The sequence below is a fragment of the Myxine glutinosa genome, chromosome 5, assembly GCF_964187855.1.
Source record: "Myxine glutinosa chromosome 5, kmMyxGlut1.1, whole genome shotgun sequence".
NCBI classification, from domain to species: Eukaryota; Metazoa; Chordata; class Myxini; order Myxiniformes; family Myxinidae; genus Myxine; species Myxine glutinosa.
Genome location: NC_136265.1, coordinates 154,338,824 through 154,357,871, shown reverse-complemented (window position 1 = coordinate 154,357,871; position 19,048 = coordinate 154,338,824). Strand labels below are relative to the sequence as shown.

Below are 19,048 nucleotides of genomic sequence, written 5' to 3'. Positions count from 1 at the left end.
TTGCAGATCACTGCATCATATAAACACCTGGCAAACATCTGATAGCAATTTGCATTCCAGACTTCAGATTGTCCTCTTAGATCTTTTCTTGTATTGCCATGTTTCACTTTTATGAAATATGGATGTGGTAATTGTGGTATTTAAATTTTACTCATAATATAACTGTATTCTATTTCTGTTTTCTTGTGTCTATAATTTAATTGCAGAAATCTCACTTGCAAGCAATTTCACAGAACTTGCTTCCCTTGTTTTACTGTCTCCTTCATTTTCAACACCACTCTTATCCATGTAATTGTCTTGGAAGTGCCAGAGCCTACCAAATCCGGTCCTGGCCCGCCACAGCCATCAATCCCTGGCACCCAGAGCACAACTGCTGGTTGCGGCGTGGCCAGCAATGGTGGTAGCAAGCGTAGTGGAGCATCGAGCGGAGGTTGTGGTGGCCAGGGGCAAGCCTTACCGCCACAAGCACAGCTCTCAGCCACTCTGGGTCAGCAGGGCCCCACCACAGGTGGGCGCTACCCCCCTCGTGAAGTTCCACCCCGTTTCCGGCAGCAGGAGCAGAAGCAGCTGTTGAAACGGGGCCACCTGTTGTCAGGAATCACGTCACAGGTGAGTTTCACGGCCAAGCAGGTCAAATTTGTCTTTCAATGAAACTCATGTGGTCTGATCTTTGTTTTTTTTGAATCTACATACGAAAAGTATTTTGCACATGTACATCATTGGCATCTAGTTTGATTTTGTTAAGTGTAACTGAACACACCCCTGCAAGTACTAGGGTGTGGTATGTTCCATTACCAATCAACTTGTGGAGCACTCACCATGTGACTTAAGCGCTCAAGCAAACACTCCATCAAAGTGGTTGATGAGGAACGGCAGGCCTGGCAAGCGATAGCAAGCTGATTTGTAATGGAACACCTTAACATGGCATCTTTTTTCCAAGGGGCAAAAGGCAATAAAACATGGAAATTCCTCCGGAGTTTTTGCAATCAAATCAAAAGCAACATAAGCAAACAACAACTAAAGAATGTGAAGATAACACAGAGGGAGTCTTCTTACTTGTGATACAATTGAGGATTTTGAAACATCACTCGTAATACCCTCTCCCACCACCACCAAGAGCCTGGTGTTGGCTTAACGGTTAGGTTGTTGGATTGGGATCCTAGGATCCTGAGTTTGAAACCTGGTTGATCGTGAATTAATGCCAGGGGTTTGACGCAACCTGTCATCTTTCTGAGGTCGGCAAATTGAGTACCAGCTCACTGGTAATTGGGGCACTGCATCACGGCACAAACGCGTTCTCAGAGAAATTATGCAACCAGGAGTCACAGACTGCAAACAAAAACAACAACAACAACAACCACCAGGAGCAGCACAATACCGAGGCAAACACATGTGCTTGGCAAAACTGACCAGCTAATGCAGTGTATGCTTTATAACTCAGTGCGACATTGAATTGAATTTTTCAAATAAAAATTCAATTTCTCACAGTTCTTTCTTTCTACATCCCCTAAACTCACCTGCATTCCACCCCTCCTCCAACGTTTTCAAACGTATCTCGAAAATGACTCGAAAATCACAAGAAACTAATTTTGCAATAAATGTTAGTTTTCCATTAATCATCCAACACTTTCTAAAATCCAAACTCACCCCTCCACTCCTAAACTCCCCCCTCACCCATCTCTTTCAAATCTCCCCCCTTGCCCCTCCCCTCCTAAACTCCCCCCTCACCCCTCCCCTCCTAAACTCCCCCCTCACCCCTCCCCTCCTAAACTCCCCCTCACCCCTCCCCTCCTAAACTCCCCCCTCACTCCTCCCCTCCTGAAGTCCCCCTAACCCTTCCACTTCCAAATCTCCCCCACACCGCCCCCCCCCCACTCCTAAACTCGCCCCTCACCCCTCCCTTCCTAAACTCTCCCCTCACCCCTCCACTCCTAAACTCCCCCCTCACCCATCTCTTTCAAATCTCCCCCCTTGCCCCATCCCCTCCTAAACTCCCCCCTCACCCCTCCCCTCCTAAACTCCCCCCTCACCCCTCCCCTCCTGAAGTCCCCCCTAACCCTTCCACTTCAAATCCCCCCCTCCCCCTCCCCTTCAAATCTCCCCACCCTTCTTTTTTTCTCCAATTCTCTCCTCACCCCTCCTCCTCAAAGCGTCCTCCCCGCTTCCTCTCCCTTCCAACTCTTACTTCCATCTCCTCCAACCTTCTTCTTTGCTCTGCCCCCCCCCCCCCTCAAACAATACCTCACTGTGCCTCATCCAATCACCATCAAACCTTTTGTCCTCCTCATCCTTCCCTTTCTCCAAGCTCTTCTGAAATCTCCGACATACTATCAACAGCTCTCCCTACCTCCTCCTCCTCTTACTCATCTTACCCTACCATCCCCTGCCCTGTATCCGATGCTCCCCCTTTCTCTTCTTTAACGGTATGGACCTCAAACATCCAGGGCCTCAACTCAAACTTGATTGATCTCTCCATACAGGTTGCTTCTGACAAACCAGTCTTAATCTGCTTAACAGAAACTTTCCTCCTTCAAGATGTCTCTGATTCCTTAATATCTCTCCCTGGTTACTCCCTCCACTGGTATGATAGACCTGAGCCTCATCCTGGAGGTGGGGTTGCTATCCTCATTAAAAAAACTCTCTTCCTCACTCTCCCTGCACTGCCCTCTCTCCACCTCACCCCCAGGAGTACCTCTGGCGACAGCTTCCCCTTCGCTCCCAACTTTTGATCATATGTGTGTTGCACCCTCCACCAAACAGTGATGACTCCATCTACATCTCGCTGTCTGGTAACCTGGACCAACTTCTATCTACTCATCCCAACTCTCTCTTCCTCATATGTGGTGAATTCAACTGTCATCATACCAGCTGGCTGGGTGTGGGTACCTCTCTCACCAGCCATGGCTCCTCAGCAAAGGACTTCTGCGACCAACTGGGACTGACACAATCTGTCAATTTCCCGACCCGGATCTCGGTGAACGGAGCATCCTCTCTTCTAGACTTGGTTATGACAACCTTCCCTGAAAATGTCTGCTCCTCTTATTCTGCTCCAATCGCTTCATCTGACCATATGCTTGTTGAAGTGGACATCTCTCTGGCCATTCTCGGAGAGCCTCCTTAGCGTTGACGAGTTTCTCATTTCACTCAGGCCAACTGGCACGGTCTTCAAGCAGCCATCAATCATCTGGACTGGTGTCCCATCTCTACTACTTCTGACATCAACTCATCCTGGGAATTCTTCCAAAATATATTTCTCTCATGCACAGATTTATCCCATCTCGTCTTCAGTTGTCATACCCTTCCTCCCATCCATGGTACACGGAATCTTGTGGTGAGGCAGTTGCCCAGAAACAACTTGCCTTTGCTCCCTGGAAGGCAAATCCAACGGAAGGCAATCTCATTTCCTTTCACAAAGCCCAGAACAAGTGTGTCTACACTCAGGAGAGCCAGTAAACAATATCTCTCGACTCTCAAGACTGAACTCTCAAACCTGTCTCCCTCTTCCAAATCCTGGTGGCATCTGGTCAATTCTGTTTCTGGTGTTTGTTCCTCCTCCATCCCCTCCCTTACCTCAAATGGCTGCACAGCTGACTCCGCACGTGAAAAAGCTGAATGCCTCAACTCTGTATTTGCCTCAAAATCTTGTGTCCCAAACCAGTCTCTCTCTGTACCCACCTTACCCAGTCATACCCAGCTGCTCCTGGACTCTGTGTCCTTCTCTCCTGACAAGGTGGAGAGGTTTCTGTCAATCCTTGACTTTGATTCTGCAACTGGACCAGATGGCCCACAGGTCCTAAAATCCTGCTCTGCCACTCTTTCGCACTCTCTCTCTCTCCCTCTTTCTTTGTTCTCTTCACACTCTCTTTTGCTCAAGGTCATCTGCCATCAGCTTGGAAATCAGCCAACATTACCGCTTTACACAAAATAGGTGCAAAAACAGATCCTTGCAACTACAGACCAATCAGCTGCAGACCAATCAGCATGCTCCCAATTATCAGCAAAGTCATGGAATCCATCAATGCTTTGGATATCAAATCCTTCCTCTTCTCCAATGGCTTAATCTCTGATCATCAATTTGGTTTCAGACCAGGTCACTCCACTCTGGACATGCTGCTTCTGCTGTCTCAACAATGGATGGAGGTCCTCAATGCCAAACAGGAAAGGAAATCAGAGCTGTCTCCCTTGACATATCACGTGCCTTCAATACGGTCTGGCACCCCGCTCTGCTCACCAAACTCTCCTCCAATGTTATCCATGGAAATCTCCACACATGGATTGTGGACTTTCCTATCTGGTCGCAGCCAACGTGTTGCCTTTTTTTTTTCTTTTTTCTTTTTTGTATACTGAATCGAGGCTCGTGAAAGAGCTGACATTTACTTCACAAACAAATCAACCAGACAAACAAAATATATAAAAAGAGGGAGCGGAAGACAAGATGGGGAGAGAAGGGGAAGCACACAAACACTTGAGAGCACACAACATTTGAGAGCAGGGAGATGTGTGGGAGGGAGAGGGCTTGGGGAGAGGAGGCGTGGGAAGGGGGGCGGGGGGGGGGTGGGAGAAGTATAAAACACAAGGACACCAAGGACTTCCAGGACAGAAGTTGGTATTTCAAAAAAGTGGAATTGGGGTGAAATTAGCGGGGTTAGAAAAGATCAAGGTTTTGGATGGGGGAAGATAAGAGATGGTGGTGAACAGCTGTTTTAAAGACCTGGAGGGTGGAGTGGGATTGAAGAGAGTGAGGGAGTTTGTTCCAGAGGTGGGAGAAAAGAGGAATGAAGGAGTGAAGGTGAGCAGAGAGTCTTGATTTTGGCAGTTTAACCATAAGAGGGTTGCAGGCAGATCTTGTGCGACCTGTAGGAATATTTGCGGGACAGAGCCCAGAGAGAGCTGGGGGGGGGGGGGGGGGGGGCAGAGAGGAGTCGGTAGAAGACGGAAAGACCACCAACCTGCCTGCGGTGAGTGAGTGAGACGCCCTTGGAGTTAGCTTCATCGCCGAGATTCCAATGATTCTGAATGCTTTGGTTTCAACAGCGTGAAGACGAGCTAGGTGTGAGGCAGGAGCACCAGCCCAGAGGGGAGAGCAGTATTCCATTGAGCTGCGGATGAAAGCCTTGTATGTGGTGAGGAGCTCAGGTGTGCCAAGGAAGGACTTCGCACGACGGAGGATGCCCAGTCGGCGACTGGCTTTGGAGGCCAGATTTGAAATGTGGTTTTCCCAGGAAAGATCATGGCAGATAGTGAGACCCAAAAGCTTGAGTGACAGAACTTCTTGGAGAGGATTATTCAGAAAGTGAATGGAAGGGTTGTCCAGTCGGTCTTTCCGGAGAGACATCGTAAGAGTGTGAGATTTGTCAGGATTGAAAGACATGTTCCACTTGTTTGCCCAGTCTGTGATTTTGTCCAGGTCTGCAGAGAGTGAGGAGGCTGCAGACTGCCGATCTGAGGGATGAAGAATGTAGCGACAGAGAGTAGAGTGATCAGCAAAGAGATAGAGAGGATTTTCAAAGAGAGTCAGAGAGATCAATGATGAAGACCAGAAAAAGCACAGGGCCCAGAACACTGCCTTGGGGAACTCCAGCCTGAACAGGAAGAGGACATGAGAGAAACCCATTCAGGGCCACACGTTGACTACGACTGGAGAGGAAGTCCGCCAGCCATGCGTGGAGATTTCCATTGATACCAAAAGAGGAGAGTTTGGTGAGCAGAGCGGGGTGCCAGACCGTATCGAAGGCACGTGATATGTCAAGGGAGACAGCTCTAATTTCCTGTTTTGCATTGAGGACCTCCATCCATTGTTGAGAAAGCAGAAGCAGCATGTCCAGAGTAGAGTGACCAGGTCTGAAACCAAATTGATGATCAGAGATCAAGCCATTGGAGAAGAGGAAATATTTCATATCTGAAGCAATGATGGTTTCCATGACTTTGCTGATAATTGGGAGAAGGCTGATTGGTCTGTAGTTGCTGGGATCTGTTTTTGCACCTTTTTTGTGCAAAGCGGTGATGTTGGCGGATTTCCAAGCAGATGGCAGATGACCTTGAGCAAATGAGAGGGTGAAGAGAACAGAGAGAGGGAGTGAACGAGCGGAAGAACAGGATTTTAGGACCCGTGGGCTGATGCCGTCAGGTCCAGTTGCAGAATCAGAGTCGAGGGTTGACAGAAACTTTTCCACCTTGTCACGAGGAAAGGACACAGAGTCCATGAGCAGCTGTGTACGACTGGGAACGGTGGGTACAGAGAGGGATGGGTTTTGGACACAAGATTTAGAGGCAAACACAGAGTTGAGGCATTCAGCTTTTTCACGTGCGGAGTCAGCGGTGTGGCCGTTTGAGGTGAGGGAGGGGATGGAGGGGGAACAAACACCAGAAACAGATTTGATCAGACACCACCAGGATATGAAAGAGGGAGACAGATAAGAGAGTTCTGTCCTGAGAATGGAGAGATATTGTTTCCTGGCTCTCCTGAGGGTGGACACACACTTGTTTCGGGCTTTGTGAAAGGAAATGAGATTTCCTTCCGTTGGATTTGCTTTCCAGGAGACGAAAGCAAGTTGTTTCTGGGCAATAGCCTCACCACAAGATTCCGTGTACCATGGACGGGAGGAAGGGTATGACAACTGAAGAATGGATTTTTCCAACTCCATTTTTCTCCATCTCCATTTTCTCCAACTCCATTTCAACAACTGAAGAATGGAAGAATGGAAGGGCCCTGAATGGATTTCTCTCATTTCCCCTTCCTGTTCAGGCTGGAGTTCCCCAAGGCAGTGTTCTGGGCCCTGTGCTTTTTCTGGTCTTCATCAATGATCTCTCCGACTCTCTGGAAAATCCTCTCTATCTCTTTGCTGATGACTCCACTCTCTGCCGCTCCATACCTTATCCCTCAGATCGGCAGTCTGCAGCCTCCTCACTAACTGCAGACCTGGACAAAATCACAGACTGGTCAAACAAGTGGAACATGTCTTTCAATCTTGACAAATCCCACACTCTCACCATGTCTCTCCGAAAAGACCGACTGGACAACCCTCCCATCTACTTTCTCAACAATCCTCTCCAATAAGTTCTGTCACTCAAGTTTTTGGGTCTCACTATCTGCCATGATCTTTCCTGGGAAAACCACATTTCCAAGCTGGCCTCCACTGGGCATCCTCCGTCGTGCGAAGTCCTTCCTTGGCACACCTGAGTTCCTCACCTTATACAATGCTTTCGTCTGCAGGTCAATCGAATACTGCTCTCCCGTCTGGGCTGATGCTCCTGCCTCACACCTAGCTCAGCTTCACGCTGTTGAAACCAAAGCTTTCAGAATCATTGGAATCTACCGCGATGAAGCTAACTCTGAGGGCCCTTAACTCACTCACTCACCGTAGGCAGGTTGGTGGTCTTTCTGTCTTCTCCTGACTCCTCTCCGGCCTAACTCCCCCAGCTCTGTCTGTGCTCTGTCCCCCAAATATTCCAACAGGTCGCACAAGATCTGCTTGCAACCCTCTTCTGGTGAAACTGCCAAAATATAGACTCTCTGCTCACTTTCACTCTTTCATTCCTCTTTTCTCCCGCCTCTGGAACAAACTCCCTCACTTTCTTCAATCCCACTCCTCCCTCCAGGTCTTTAAAACAGCTGTTCACCACCATCTCTTTTCTTTTCCCATCCAAAACCTTGATCTTTTCTACCCCCTTTAATTCACCCCCGATCCACTTGAAATAGTGACTTCTTTCCTGGAAGTCCTAGCAGTGTCCATGTGTTTTATACCTCTCCCAACCCCACCCCCCCCCCCCCCTTCCCATGCCTCCTCCCCCCAATCCCTCTCCCTCCCACAGATCTCCCGATGTCCCTGCTCTCAAATGTTTTGCTTGTGTCCTTCCCTCTAACTCCCCATCTTGTCTCCCACTCCCTTTATTATATATTTTATGTCTGTTTTTTTTTGTCATTAATGTTAGCTCTGACATGAGCCTCAATCTTGTATTAAAAAAAAAAGAAGTCATTCTGTGTATTAATGCATTTTCATGCATTTGTGTTTTTTGAGGGATGTTTTGGGCCTAAATATTTTTTGTGCCCAGGACCCCCCAAAAAATCGTAATCTGCCTCTCTCACGTCTTCTCACCCTATACTCAAGGTGGGGGATGGGCCTAATCAGCCGACCAATTACAGGGATGTGTTCTTAGATCTCAGGGCATTTAGCCAATTACAACAATCCATCAAGCTTGCATTACAAGTATCCCATGTCTGTTAAAGAGTGCATTGGTAATACTTCCAAACCTCATTGCCTGTGTGTTTATATTGACCGATTAAACACCAACCATGTCCCACTTTGGCTTTTTCCTCCTCCTCGTGATGCATCTCTTGTAGTGTGTGTGTGTGTGTGTGTGTGTGTGTGTGTGTGTGTGTGTGTGTGTGTGTGTGTGTGTGTGTGTGTACTGTATGTCCATAAGGCTGTGGCAAGGCCACGGCCTCGTCTGTGAGGAGTGAACTCGTTTGTCCAGTTTGCCAAGCCTCTATTTGTATATATATATATTTTCATTCATTGATATAGGGGTCAAGTGGTTAATTAAGCTACATATCGCTGTCTATCTGTGTCTCGATCCATATATTTCTCTTTTTCCATTTCACGTAAAATGATGTGATTGTTGATGTGTTGGATTTTGCAAGTCGGGCACCTGCTTCGTTAGTTTCCTGTGAAATAGGCATCTTAAGAAAAAAATAAGTCTTACTAATTGTGCCTGAAGGCAAGACCATTAGTCCTCTCGGCTGATGCTTAATGTGGTAATGTGTGCGTGTGGTAAGTGATCTTTCTCACAATATCTGACTCCATGGTTCGCTAACGACCTTTTTTTTGTATTCAGGCTTCTGCCTCTCCTGCCTTGCTTGGTGCTAGCTGTGTGAGTGCAGTTCAGCTGTCCAGCACGCAGTCCTCAAGTTTGCCACCTGCACCCAACAAAACTGGTAATCATGAAAGAGCTCAACGCATCACAGGATCCAAGCAAAGTGTGGAATGAATAAAAAATAATCTTTGAAATCCAAAATGTTTAAAAACATGCTCTCCTCTGAAGAGGAAAAATAACCTTTTTAAAACCTTAATTTTGAAAACCGAAGTCTTCTTTTAGTTTGGCCAAAATAGTTTTTTTGTTTTTACATTTGTACGTCCACATATGTAAAACAGTATCAAGGTACCACATTGTAATATGCACCTTGTAAGGTGAAACGAGTGTAACCTTTCTGAGGAACTGTTGTTATTTGCACCACAAAGGGCATAAATCGTAAATAGGGCATGGGAAATTGGTGAGATGTGATCTGCTGATTGTAAATACACTGGTCAGTCGTTAAATGCTTTAAAATCCCTTCTATGCCCCGCCATGAATCGGTAACTAATCAATTGTTTTTTCTGTGCTCCAATTTGTACCTTGGTAAGTGTGGCCAGCAATCAATTATTTTTTTTGCTAAGAAAATGCATTCTTCATGCTATTAAATGCGAAGGCGACTATAGATTTAGTGTTTTTGGAAATGCATCACACAAGGTCAAAAGCAGAAAGTGATTTTCTCGCATCATTGTGGTTTTTTTTAAGCCCTGGTGTTGGGCTAGCGGCTAGGGTGCCGGCTTAGGATACCTAGGATCCTGGGTTCGAATCTCGGTCGATCGCCGAATTAATGCCAGGGGGGTTGACTCAGCCTGTCATCCTTCCGAGGTCGGCTAATTGAGTACCAGTTCACTGGTAATTCCCTGTTTGTCGTTGAAGGCGGCAAAAAGGGTTGGCGTCAGGAAGGGCATCCGGCCGTAAAACATTGCTTCAAAAAGGGGACCAAAAAACAACAACTACCACGGTCCCCGAAAAGGCCAACCCCCGCTTTGCGGGGAAAAATGGCCTCTAAACGGTGGTTTTTTTTTTTTTTTTTTTTTTTTTTGTGGTTTTTTTTGTGGTCCCCTTGCTTGCGTGTTCGGTTACCATTATGGATAATAAGGAAGTTGGTGCAGTTGAAAATGAACTTGCTGATGAAAGTTTCAGTGTAATCAGAGTTTCGATTTTGGGACTCGTGCTGTTTTCTCGACGACGCAGAAGCAAATTGCTTGTGATAATTTTTTTTTTTACATGTAGTCAGATATGATGTGTGTGCACATTTACATGTTCACATGCAATGAGTTTGTGCTAACAATGCATTGCCAGAATTCACAGTCGCCCTGTATTTTGCCCTCTGGGCAATAGATAGAAACTCCTCACATAGAACCACTCGACTGTACAATGAGCCATTCTCCATCTCTGCCTTTTTGCGTTTAGATAATTGCCAGCAGGCAGTCGTGAATGGACTTGATGAAGACTGCTGGCTTGGAGGAACTGGAGGTATCGACAAAATTGCTATGGGGATAGGCCACTTGGATGTGGATACCACAGGGTCATTAGAGTCTAGATGCCAAGGCAAGAGAGCCGGAGGACCTGCCAGCAATCACTCTGCTGGCAATGGTAAGCATGTACTGTGGCGTTTTGAGGGCTCTCTAATTTGATTCTTAAAACAAAAATTCTGTTTGCATTGATCTGATGTTTATGTCCTTTTAATTTATTTTGTTACTATTTTTTTCCTTTTCCTTGTGCTTTCTGCAAGGTATAACAAAGTCAAGGATTTTGTAAAGACATAGGAAGAGAAGAGTCTTTGTCCCATCATGTTCGTTGAATTAATATCCCACTTTTGATCGATCGTTTGTTTGTACATTCTGGTTTATGCACCTTGTTTTATCTCATCTTTGGTGTTTATTCATGATTTTTTTTTTTTTTTGGTGTTTATTCATGTATATTGTACATCACCATTGTCGGGCCCTCCCCCCAAAAAAATGTTGTCCACATGAATGTCGGAAAGACAATGATTGTAAGGGCTAGAAGAGAGTAAAGTTTTGAACATTATATACACGAGCAGAAAAGCCCGTCAAAATAACAAGCGACCCTTCTGTATTTTCACAATAAATCGGCCTTGAAAATTCAGGCTAAAACCGAAATTACATACAAAAACCTTCACTTATCATACAAATTGCTTATGACTTTATTTGTGCAGTGTATAGGCCACAGACTGCTGCCGCAATCACTCCCAAAAATAATAATAAATAACCCGGGCTACATACACGAAGCAAAACATGCGTACTGTTTATTGTGCATATATAATATATCGTGGTTATATAGCTCTTGGATAATTCCATTATATAGCTCCCTAAGGCCTGATGCTTGCCTATGCGCTCTTACAAAATTGTGGACGTATGATGTTTTTCTCAGCTTACAATTGTGGGTGGAGTCAGGACAGCTGTCCAAGAGTCAGGTTTTTTTTACCCCCCCCCCCCCCGCCCCCCGCCCCCAACCAACCAAAAAATAGGTATTTGCTCTCTTCTTCGAAACTACACACACAATTTTTATGAAATATGATCAAAACCTTCATCACCCGTGATGTACCAAAGTTTGTTCATCGCATTACAACGATCAAGGTCTGTGGGGGGTTTGAGTGACTGTTGCTCCTGATCCAGGTGAGCTTCAGGACCCACGGTCCTATTTTTATTGTTTTATTTTAAACTTTATTATAGGTTCGCAGGATAGCTTGAAGGTAGGTATACTCGCCTTTGACCATCTAACCCAGGTTTGCATCTTGACCGAGCTATAACTTGTCACCCTGGTGTTTCTCATGCACGGCGATGCATCAATGTGTATGCCATCCCATCAGAAGAATGTTAATATTGACGACCTGTCTTCCGCCATTGGTCAATGGTGCATGTTAAATATCCCCCCATTTTCTATGAAGGGTAGGCAAATTATCACCAGTGCAATTAATAAATTACAAATTCCTGCATCCTTCAGTTGTATATCAAGCCTGCCAAGCTGCTTTATAAAAGCCTTTATACAAAAACATTAGCCAGGCAAGTCCACAAGAAGGTGAGACTAATTAAAACTCTTAAAGCAGCAGCAGCTGGAGTATTAGTTATAGTAGTAGTCGTAGTCGTAGAAGCAGTGGTTTTATATCTTGGTTGTAATTATAAAAATGGCTTTTGGGAGGCAATGAATTGTAACAACAACAACACACAACCGGCATTTTAAGGCCATTTTTCCTGCAAGAGCGGGGGTTAGCCTTGCGGGCCCCATGACGATCATCTCCATTTTGCCCTATTTTCTGCATCTCCCCTTGTTAACCCCCTTTCCCGCATTTCTTATTCCACCACCTTTAGCCAAGTCTTTCTCGGTCTTCCCTGTCCTCTACATCCTTCTACATTCATTTCCATCACTCTTCTCAACCAGGCACTTTCATCCTTCCTCAACACATGACCAAACCATCTCAAACTGTTGCTCTTCACAGCATCCATCACAGGCTCTATTCCCATCATCTTTCACAATTCATCATTTGTCTTCCTCTCATTGTATTGTAACTGAGTAATAAAAAACATTTTTTATAATATATATATATATATATATATATATATATATATATATATATATATATATATATATATATATGTACGTATGTATATATATATATATGTACGTATGTATATATATATATATGTACGTATGTATATATATATATGTACGTATGTATATATATATATGTACGTATGTATATATATATATGTACGTATGTATATATATATATATGTACGTATGTATATATATATATGTACGTATGTATATATATATATATGTACGTATGTATATATATATATGTACGTATGTATATATATATATGTACGTATGTATATATATATATATATATATATATATATATGTATGTATATATATATATATATATATATATATATATATATATATATATATATATATATATATATATATATATATATATATATATATATATATATATATATATATATATATATATATATATATATATATATACTAGCTTAGCTCGCCTCACCAAGCATCGTTACTGAGGAACGGGCTTATTTTAGCTGAGGATAATGACCTGACTGAGTGTTTTTAAATGATGTGGTGGTGAGGTGTTTTTAAATCACGTGGTGGTGAGGTGTTTTGAATTACGTGATGGTGAGGTGTTTTGAATTACTTGGTGGTGAGGTGTTTTTAATTATGTGGTGGTGAGGTGTTTTAAATTTGGTGGGGGTGAGGTGTTTTAAATTAGGTGGTGGTGAGGTGTTTTGGATTACGTGGGGGTGAGGTATTTTACATTACATGGGGGTGAGGTGTTTTGAATTAGATGGTGGTGAGGTGTTTTAAATTACTTGGTGGTGAAGGTGTTTTGAATTACGTGGTGGTGAGGTGTAATCGTCCCAAACTTCCAGTCTGCACCTACCCTTCCCGTATGTTTGCGCTGAGGGGTTCTTTTTTGAATTTTATATATTTTTTCAACCTAAATCTTCAACCTAAATTCCTTATAAAAATGTAATATCACAAACACTACAAATAGTTTTGTGCAAAATAATTGTTTGTATTATGATTGGTGTAAATCATGACAACACAGCAACTCAGGTACACTCATTATCGTCAGCTAAAATAAGCCCGTTCCTCAGTAACGACGTGTGGTGAGGCGAGCGTAGCGAGCCGAGCCAAGCTAGTATATATTGTTATGGATTCGGGGGTCGGCTCTCCCGTTATCAAGGGGGGGGTTAATCCCCTTGTCCTTTAAGCTGGCCGTCCCGAGTCCTGGAGCTATTATGTCACTTCCGGTCAGCACTGAATAGGGTGGTAGGCCAAATTGTTCCTATTACCTAATTACCAGCGCCTTCCGGGAAGCGAGGAAATGATCCCCGCCCGAGCCGCGGCGTTAATGGACACGCCGAGCGAAGCGAGCCGCGACTCAGGCCGTTAACAAAGACTAACCCGTTTATAGCGGTTCCGAAATCGTGCCACAGGTTCTCAATCGAGAAAAGACTAAAGCGATCGGATAAGAGGAAACCAGAAGGTAGGAAGAACAAATATTGGTTTATTCCAAATATACAAGAAAAGAGGAAACAAAAGGATTTACAAGAAAGGAAGAGGAAGAAACAGGACACAGGGCAGGCCTACCTATACAGTCTTAACTTACAACACCGGACAAACATACACACTTACACGGGATTGCAGCTGGTATGGTGGAAGGTCCCGGTGGAAGATCCAGGCTCCAGTCGACCCCCGTCCAAGCTCCGGTTCCGCGGGCGAAACCCGGCAGGCAGCTCTGCATATCGTTGGCGCGCAACCGGACCTTACATATGGCGGGGGGGGGGGGGGGGGCGGCAGGCTCGTGTCCTTTAGTAAAGCGCCTTTTGTAATCGAGCTCTTATACAATGCGCTCTCCCAACAAGTTCGTTCATAAATCAGCCGTCTCCACGCAGTCCTTGGAAAGGAGTCCGTTTGCCAGCGTGCGCAGTCCTCAAGCCCTTGTGCAGTGCGCTCCCCAGCGAGTCCTTTCGCAATGCCGTTCCCCAGCGAGTCCGTCAAAGGGCTTTGCGCTCGTGCTTTTATATCGTGCGCCAAGATTACGACGCGCTTCATAAAGGCCACGCCCGCCAGCGAGCTCACCTCAGCCCTGGTTGGTTGGCGAGGGCTTACCGGCCACGCCCTGATGACTAGTTGACAGGTCACACCTTGTTCTTGGCGTCCCGCCCCCTTTTTCCTCGGGCCGACCGCATGGATAATGGCGGCGCTAAGGCAGCGAACGCTAACCAAGGCGCGTAACAGAAATGGGAGGGACATAAGGCACCGTCTGTAGGGGCGCGTAATGGCGTCGCTTGGAGAGGGAGGTCGCAAAATGGCCGGAATGGATTGGGGACCTATTCTTATTTAATTGATGCAACGCAGATTCAACTATTGGAAACACGGCCTTATCTGAAACACATAATAATGAAATAACTAAAGTTCCTATGGTGGCCTACGTGTTGCATATGGACTAACTAAGGGTGCAACCTTTAACTTTATTAAATGATGGGATATTTACAAGAGTTATTTACAACAAGTGTGGGTTCTAAAACCGCAACACTGCACCCTCCCTTTTTCCAGGCTCTTGCCGAGCAGAAACACAAGGGCTATCTGTTAAGTTAATGTGACACTTAGGTGTGGTTACCCTCTACTTTTAACCTCACCCTGAGTGCGACAGTTTTAACACTAAATATGTCCCGCCTGCTGCGTTGCATCCTATCCAACCGACTCACATGCACAATTAACCGAATTGCGGAATGGTCTTCAAACTAAACATTTAGCTGGTGGGGAGCATTATTTACAAAAACACTAATTATTTACACTGTCACTCAGGACCTGTCTTTTGTGGGAAGAGAAAAGATCTTTTGAAAAGAGGAAAGTCATTGCACTGCACTGCACCGATACACCATACCATATGTACCAATATTCACCAATAAAGAAAATGCACCAAAAGCACCACAAAGCACCATCATCAAAAAATGCACCAAACACACATTTTAAAATAATAAATGATGACGTCTTCTTCTTCTCTGCTGGGCCGCTGTTTCTGGTTGTCTTGATCTTCACCTTGATGTTATCTATCTATAATTCCATTAATCTCTGTGTGTATGTGTGTTTGTATGTGTGTATGTGTGTATGTTTGTCTGTGACCGCTGTTTCTCGACAACTACCGGTCCGATATACTTGAAACTTGCCAGGTATATTGCTGGGGACCCGAGGATGTGCCTTTTCAAGGTTTGAAATTAATCGGACAAGTAGTTACCGAGCTATGGCGATTTCTTTACCAAACACCGCAAGCCGTTCGCTTTGGACCAAACCATTTCATGTAAATAGAGGGGGGGGGTTCTGTGGTCGTTGCGAATGGACCAAACCATTCATGTAAATAGAGGGGGGGGGGGGGTTCTGTGGTCGTTACTGTCACGTGGTTTCAAAGTTTTTTTTTGTTGTTGTTTGCACGCATGTTTTTTTGCACCCACGTACGGGCACGCCCTAGGATGTTTACACACACACACCCCTACACAAATTTTTTTTTTTTTTTTTCGGCAAGGAACGGGCACCCACGTACGGGCACGTCCTAGCTTATATATAGTACGGGCATGCCCTAGTTTATTAAAAGGGCACAACCCGCATCCGCTTTTTTTAAATGGATATGGCCAGCAGGGCCAACTCAGGTGGTCCACTGCTGGGCATGGGTGCCACTTCAAAAACAGTGGTCCGCAGGGCAGACACCGCTGGCAACAATGGTCGGTCCCAGCAGAGATGCCAGGCCACAGAACGTGTGGTCCATAAGGTGGTGCTAGGCCACAGAACGTGTGGTCCATAAGTGGTGCTAGGCCACAGAACGTGTGGTCCATATGGTGCATCAGTGCAGGCAGGAGGCAGCAACGGTGCGGGCGCACAACTGGCAGCACCTGCACACTTCCCTCGGGCACAAAAGAACAAGGCCCATGAGTGGGGAAGGAAGGACAAGCAGATCAGCGGGCAGGGGCGCAAGGGTACACATCAATACAAAGTAATGCAGACATGAAGGGCGCGGGAGAGCGAGCCGAGAAAGCTCGTCCCTAACCGTTCGTCACCCCCCATGTCACCTACTCTACCCTTGCACTTACCCGTATTTACACAATTTACAATTTCGTCGCTAACGTCTTGTCTTTCACATCCCCTAATACCAAATTCATCCCCAAACCCTCCTAAGGAGGAAGAGATGGAATATTAAACAATGTCTCACCCACGTCGAGATGCGTCTTTCATTCCAAATGCTTGCAAAACATGGTGTGGAGTCTTATCACCTAGGTAAGTGGATGCAGATGGTGCGAAGAGATTTTCTCCTATCTATTCTCGAAATGACATTAACACAGTTAAACTCCCCGGGGTCTCACCCTGCCAATCCATTGGCCATCATTACACTATGCGGTTCTAAAAACCAATTCCCATTCAACATACTGTGGTGCTCACCAATTTGGGGTCTCACTCCCCTGATTCTTCAACCTGTGCCCTCACACATTTTCAGGGCTGGGTCGTGTGGCTCACCAGCAGGTCCGCTCACCTGCACACCTCCGCCACTGCAGTTGCCACCCGAGCTTACCTAGCTCCTCACCCTAACCTGGGGAAGGCCCTCTGGCTCCCTTACCCCACTAATGCCTCCTCTGGCATCGGGCTACCCGGGTCCTCTCCTTGGGATCCACGGGCCCCATTGAACTCTACTTTGCTCCCAGAGCCTACCTGCGGCCTCACCTGGCCGACAGACTACCAGTGGCGGAGTGCCCATTTAATCATTCTCATTAACAGGCCACACGCCCAGCCATTCCACTTTACCAATCAAGCAGTACCATGCTACTCTTCTGCACCACCCTGCTACTACTGCTACTTCCGCACCTCAATCCCACTCCACCCTCCAGGTCTTTAAAACAGCTGTTCACCACCATCTCTTATCTTCCCCCATCCAAAACCATGATCTTTTCTACCCCTGCTAATTTCACCCCAATTCCACTTTTTTGAAATACCAACTTCTGTCCTGGAAGTCCTTGGTGTCCTTGTGTTTTATACTTCTCCCACCCCCCCCCCCCTTCCCACGCCTCCTCCCCCCAAGCCCTCTCCCTCCCACACATCTCCCTGCTCTCAAATGTTGTGTGCTCTCAAGTGTTTGTGTGCTTCCCCTTCTCTCCCCATCTTGTCTTCCGCTCCCTATTTTTATATATTTTGTTTGTCTGGTTGATTTGTTTGTGAAGTAAATGTTAGCTCTTTCACGAGCCTCGATTCAGTATACAAGAAAAAAAAAAAGAAAAAAAAAAGGATGTCAATATCCAACCACAATTTACCTCCTCCCTCTACCTAACTTTAAGCTACCCTCCCCGGGTACTCGTGGGGGGGGGGGGGGGGGGGGTCCATCCTTCCCCCATCCACTCCTTCACACCATACACTCCACTCCACTCATTCCACAATACTCACTCCACAACATTCATTCCACACACCATTTATTCCAGACCATCTATTCCATACTACTCTCCACTTGCACACCATGCAAGCCAATGCACTCAATACACAACTTTCACGAGCATTGCCTCATTTCAACAAGCTCACCGGGAATCTCATTCATTCCAATTCCTCATTTCATCACGCTCACCACAAAGAACTTCCATACGCAATGCCTCATTTCATGCGAAACCTCATGCTCATACACACAGCATCATTTAAACTATCTACTCCCTTCTAAAACTCGTGCTTCCCCGTCATCCCTTTATACAACTGCACTCCCTCGTCGTTATAATCCACCTACTCTACTCTATGTCCCCACTACAGGTACAAATGTCTCTACTTAACTCTTGGTCACCTATAGTCATCTCTAGATCCCTATACATTTATCCTAACCCTCCCAGGCTAGTTTGTACTGCCACCCCATAATCTATAGCTCCTCTGCCCAAATAGTGGAGGTGAGGGATGGTAGAGCCACCATCCCTCTACCTCGGGCATCTCCCACTATCACCCCCAGTCCTCTCGCACTACGAGCCCCCATCGTTAGAGGTACTGGGTCCCACCTCGGCGTCTAAAGCCGAGGCGATCCATGAGGGCGCCTGCTCGCCGGTGTAGGGTCTTAACCGGTCGGTATCGATGATCCGAGGGAGGGCTCGTGGCCCCATTTTGATCTTAACGACCACGTCACAGACTTGCGACAGGACGACCCCCGGGCCTTGCCAGGGAGAGGTGAGTTTTGGGCACCTACCCTTCCGCCTCCGGGGATTGAAGAACCAAATCTTCATCCCCGGAGCGTACTGACTCCCCTGGCTCCGGTGGTCGTACCTGCGCTTCATCTTGGCCCCCGCCAGCTGGAGCTGGCGGCGGGCGAAGGCATGGACCCTCTCCATGCCTTCCTCTAGGTGACGTGCATAGCCCTCCCTCGGCGGGATATCAGTGGTCTCTGGCACGGGACCGCATAGCAAGTCGGCGGGAGCCCGCAACTCCCACCCATACATAAGCAACGCTGGACTGCATGCGGTGGCCCCGTGCTGGCTAGTTCGGTAGGCCATTAACAAATACGGGAGATGTTCGTCCCAGTCATCCTGACGGGTGGTGGTGAACAATGCCAGTTGTTGAACCAATGTCCGGTTGAACCGTTCCACCATCCCGTCAGATTGTGGCCGCAAGGGCGTTGTCCTTGTCTTTCTAATTG

General features: G+C 46.2%; 2 protein-coding genes across 7 annotated transcripts in view; both read left to right on the top strand.

The window, feature by feature from the left end:
* Positions 1 to 19,048, top strand: part of LOC137416859 (phosphofurin acidic cluster sorting protein 2) — a 984,123-nt gene that overhangs the window by 295,387 nt on the left and 669,688 nt on the right. The gene's annotated exons all lie outside the window — the stretch shown is intronic.
* LOC137426906 (trinucleotide repeat-containing gene 6C protein) overlaps positions 1 to 19,048 on the top strand; it is a 183,789-nt gene that overhangs the window by 32,660 nt on the left and 132,081 nt on the right. For 5 of the 6 annotated variants that reach the window (XM_068115913.2, XM_068115915.2, XM_068115912.2 and 2 more), the window contains 3 exons: positions 305 to 609; positions 8,836 to 8,935; positions 10,264 to 10,446. In XM_068115913.2, coding sequence (XP_067972014.2) covers positions 305 to 609; positions 8,836 to 8,935; positions 10,264 to 10,446 — 588 coding nt within the window. The remainder of the gene's footprint in view (positions 1 to 304; positions 610 to 8,835; positions 8,936 to 10,263; positions 10,447 to 19,048) is intronic. The other variant, XM_068115911.2, reaches the window with a different exon arrangement.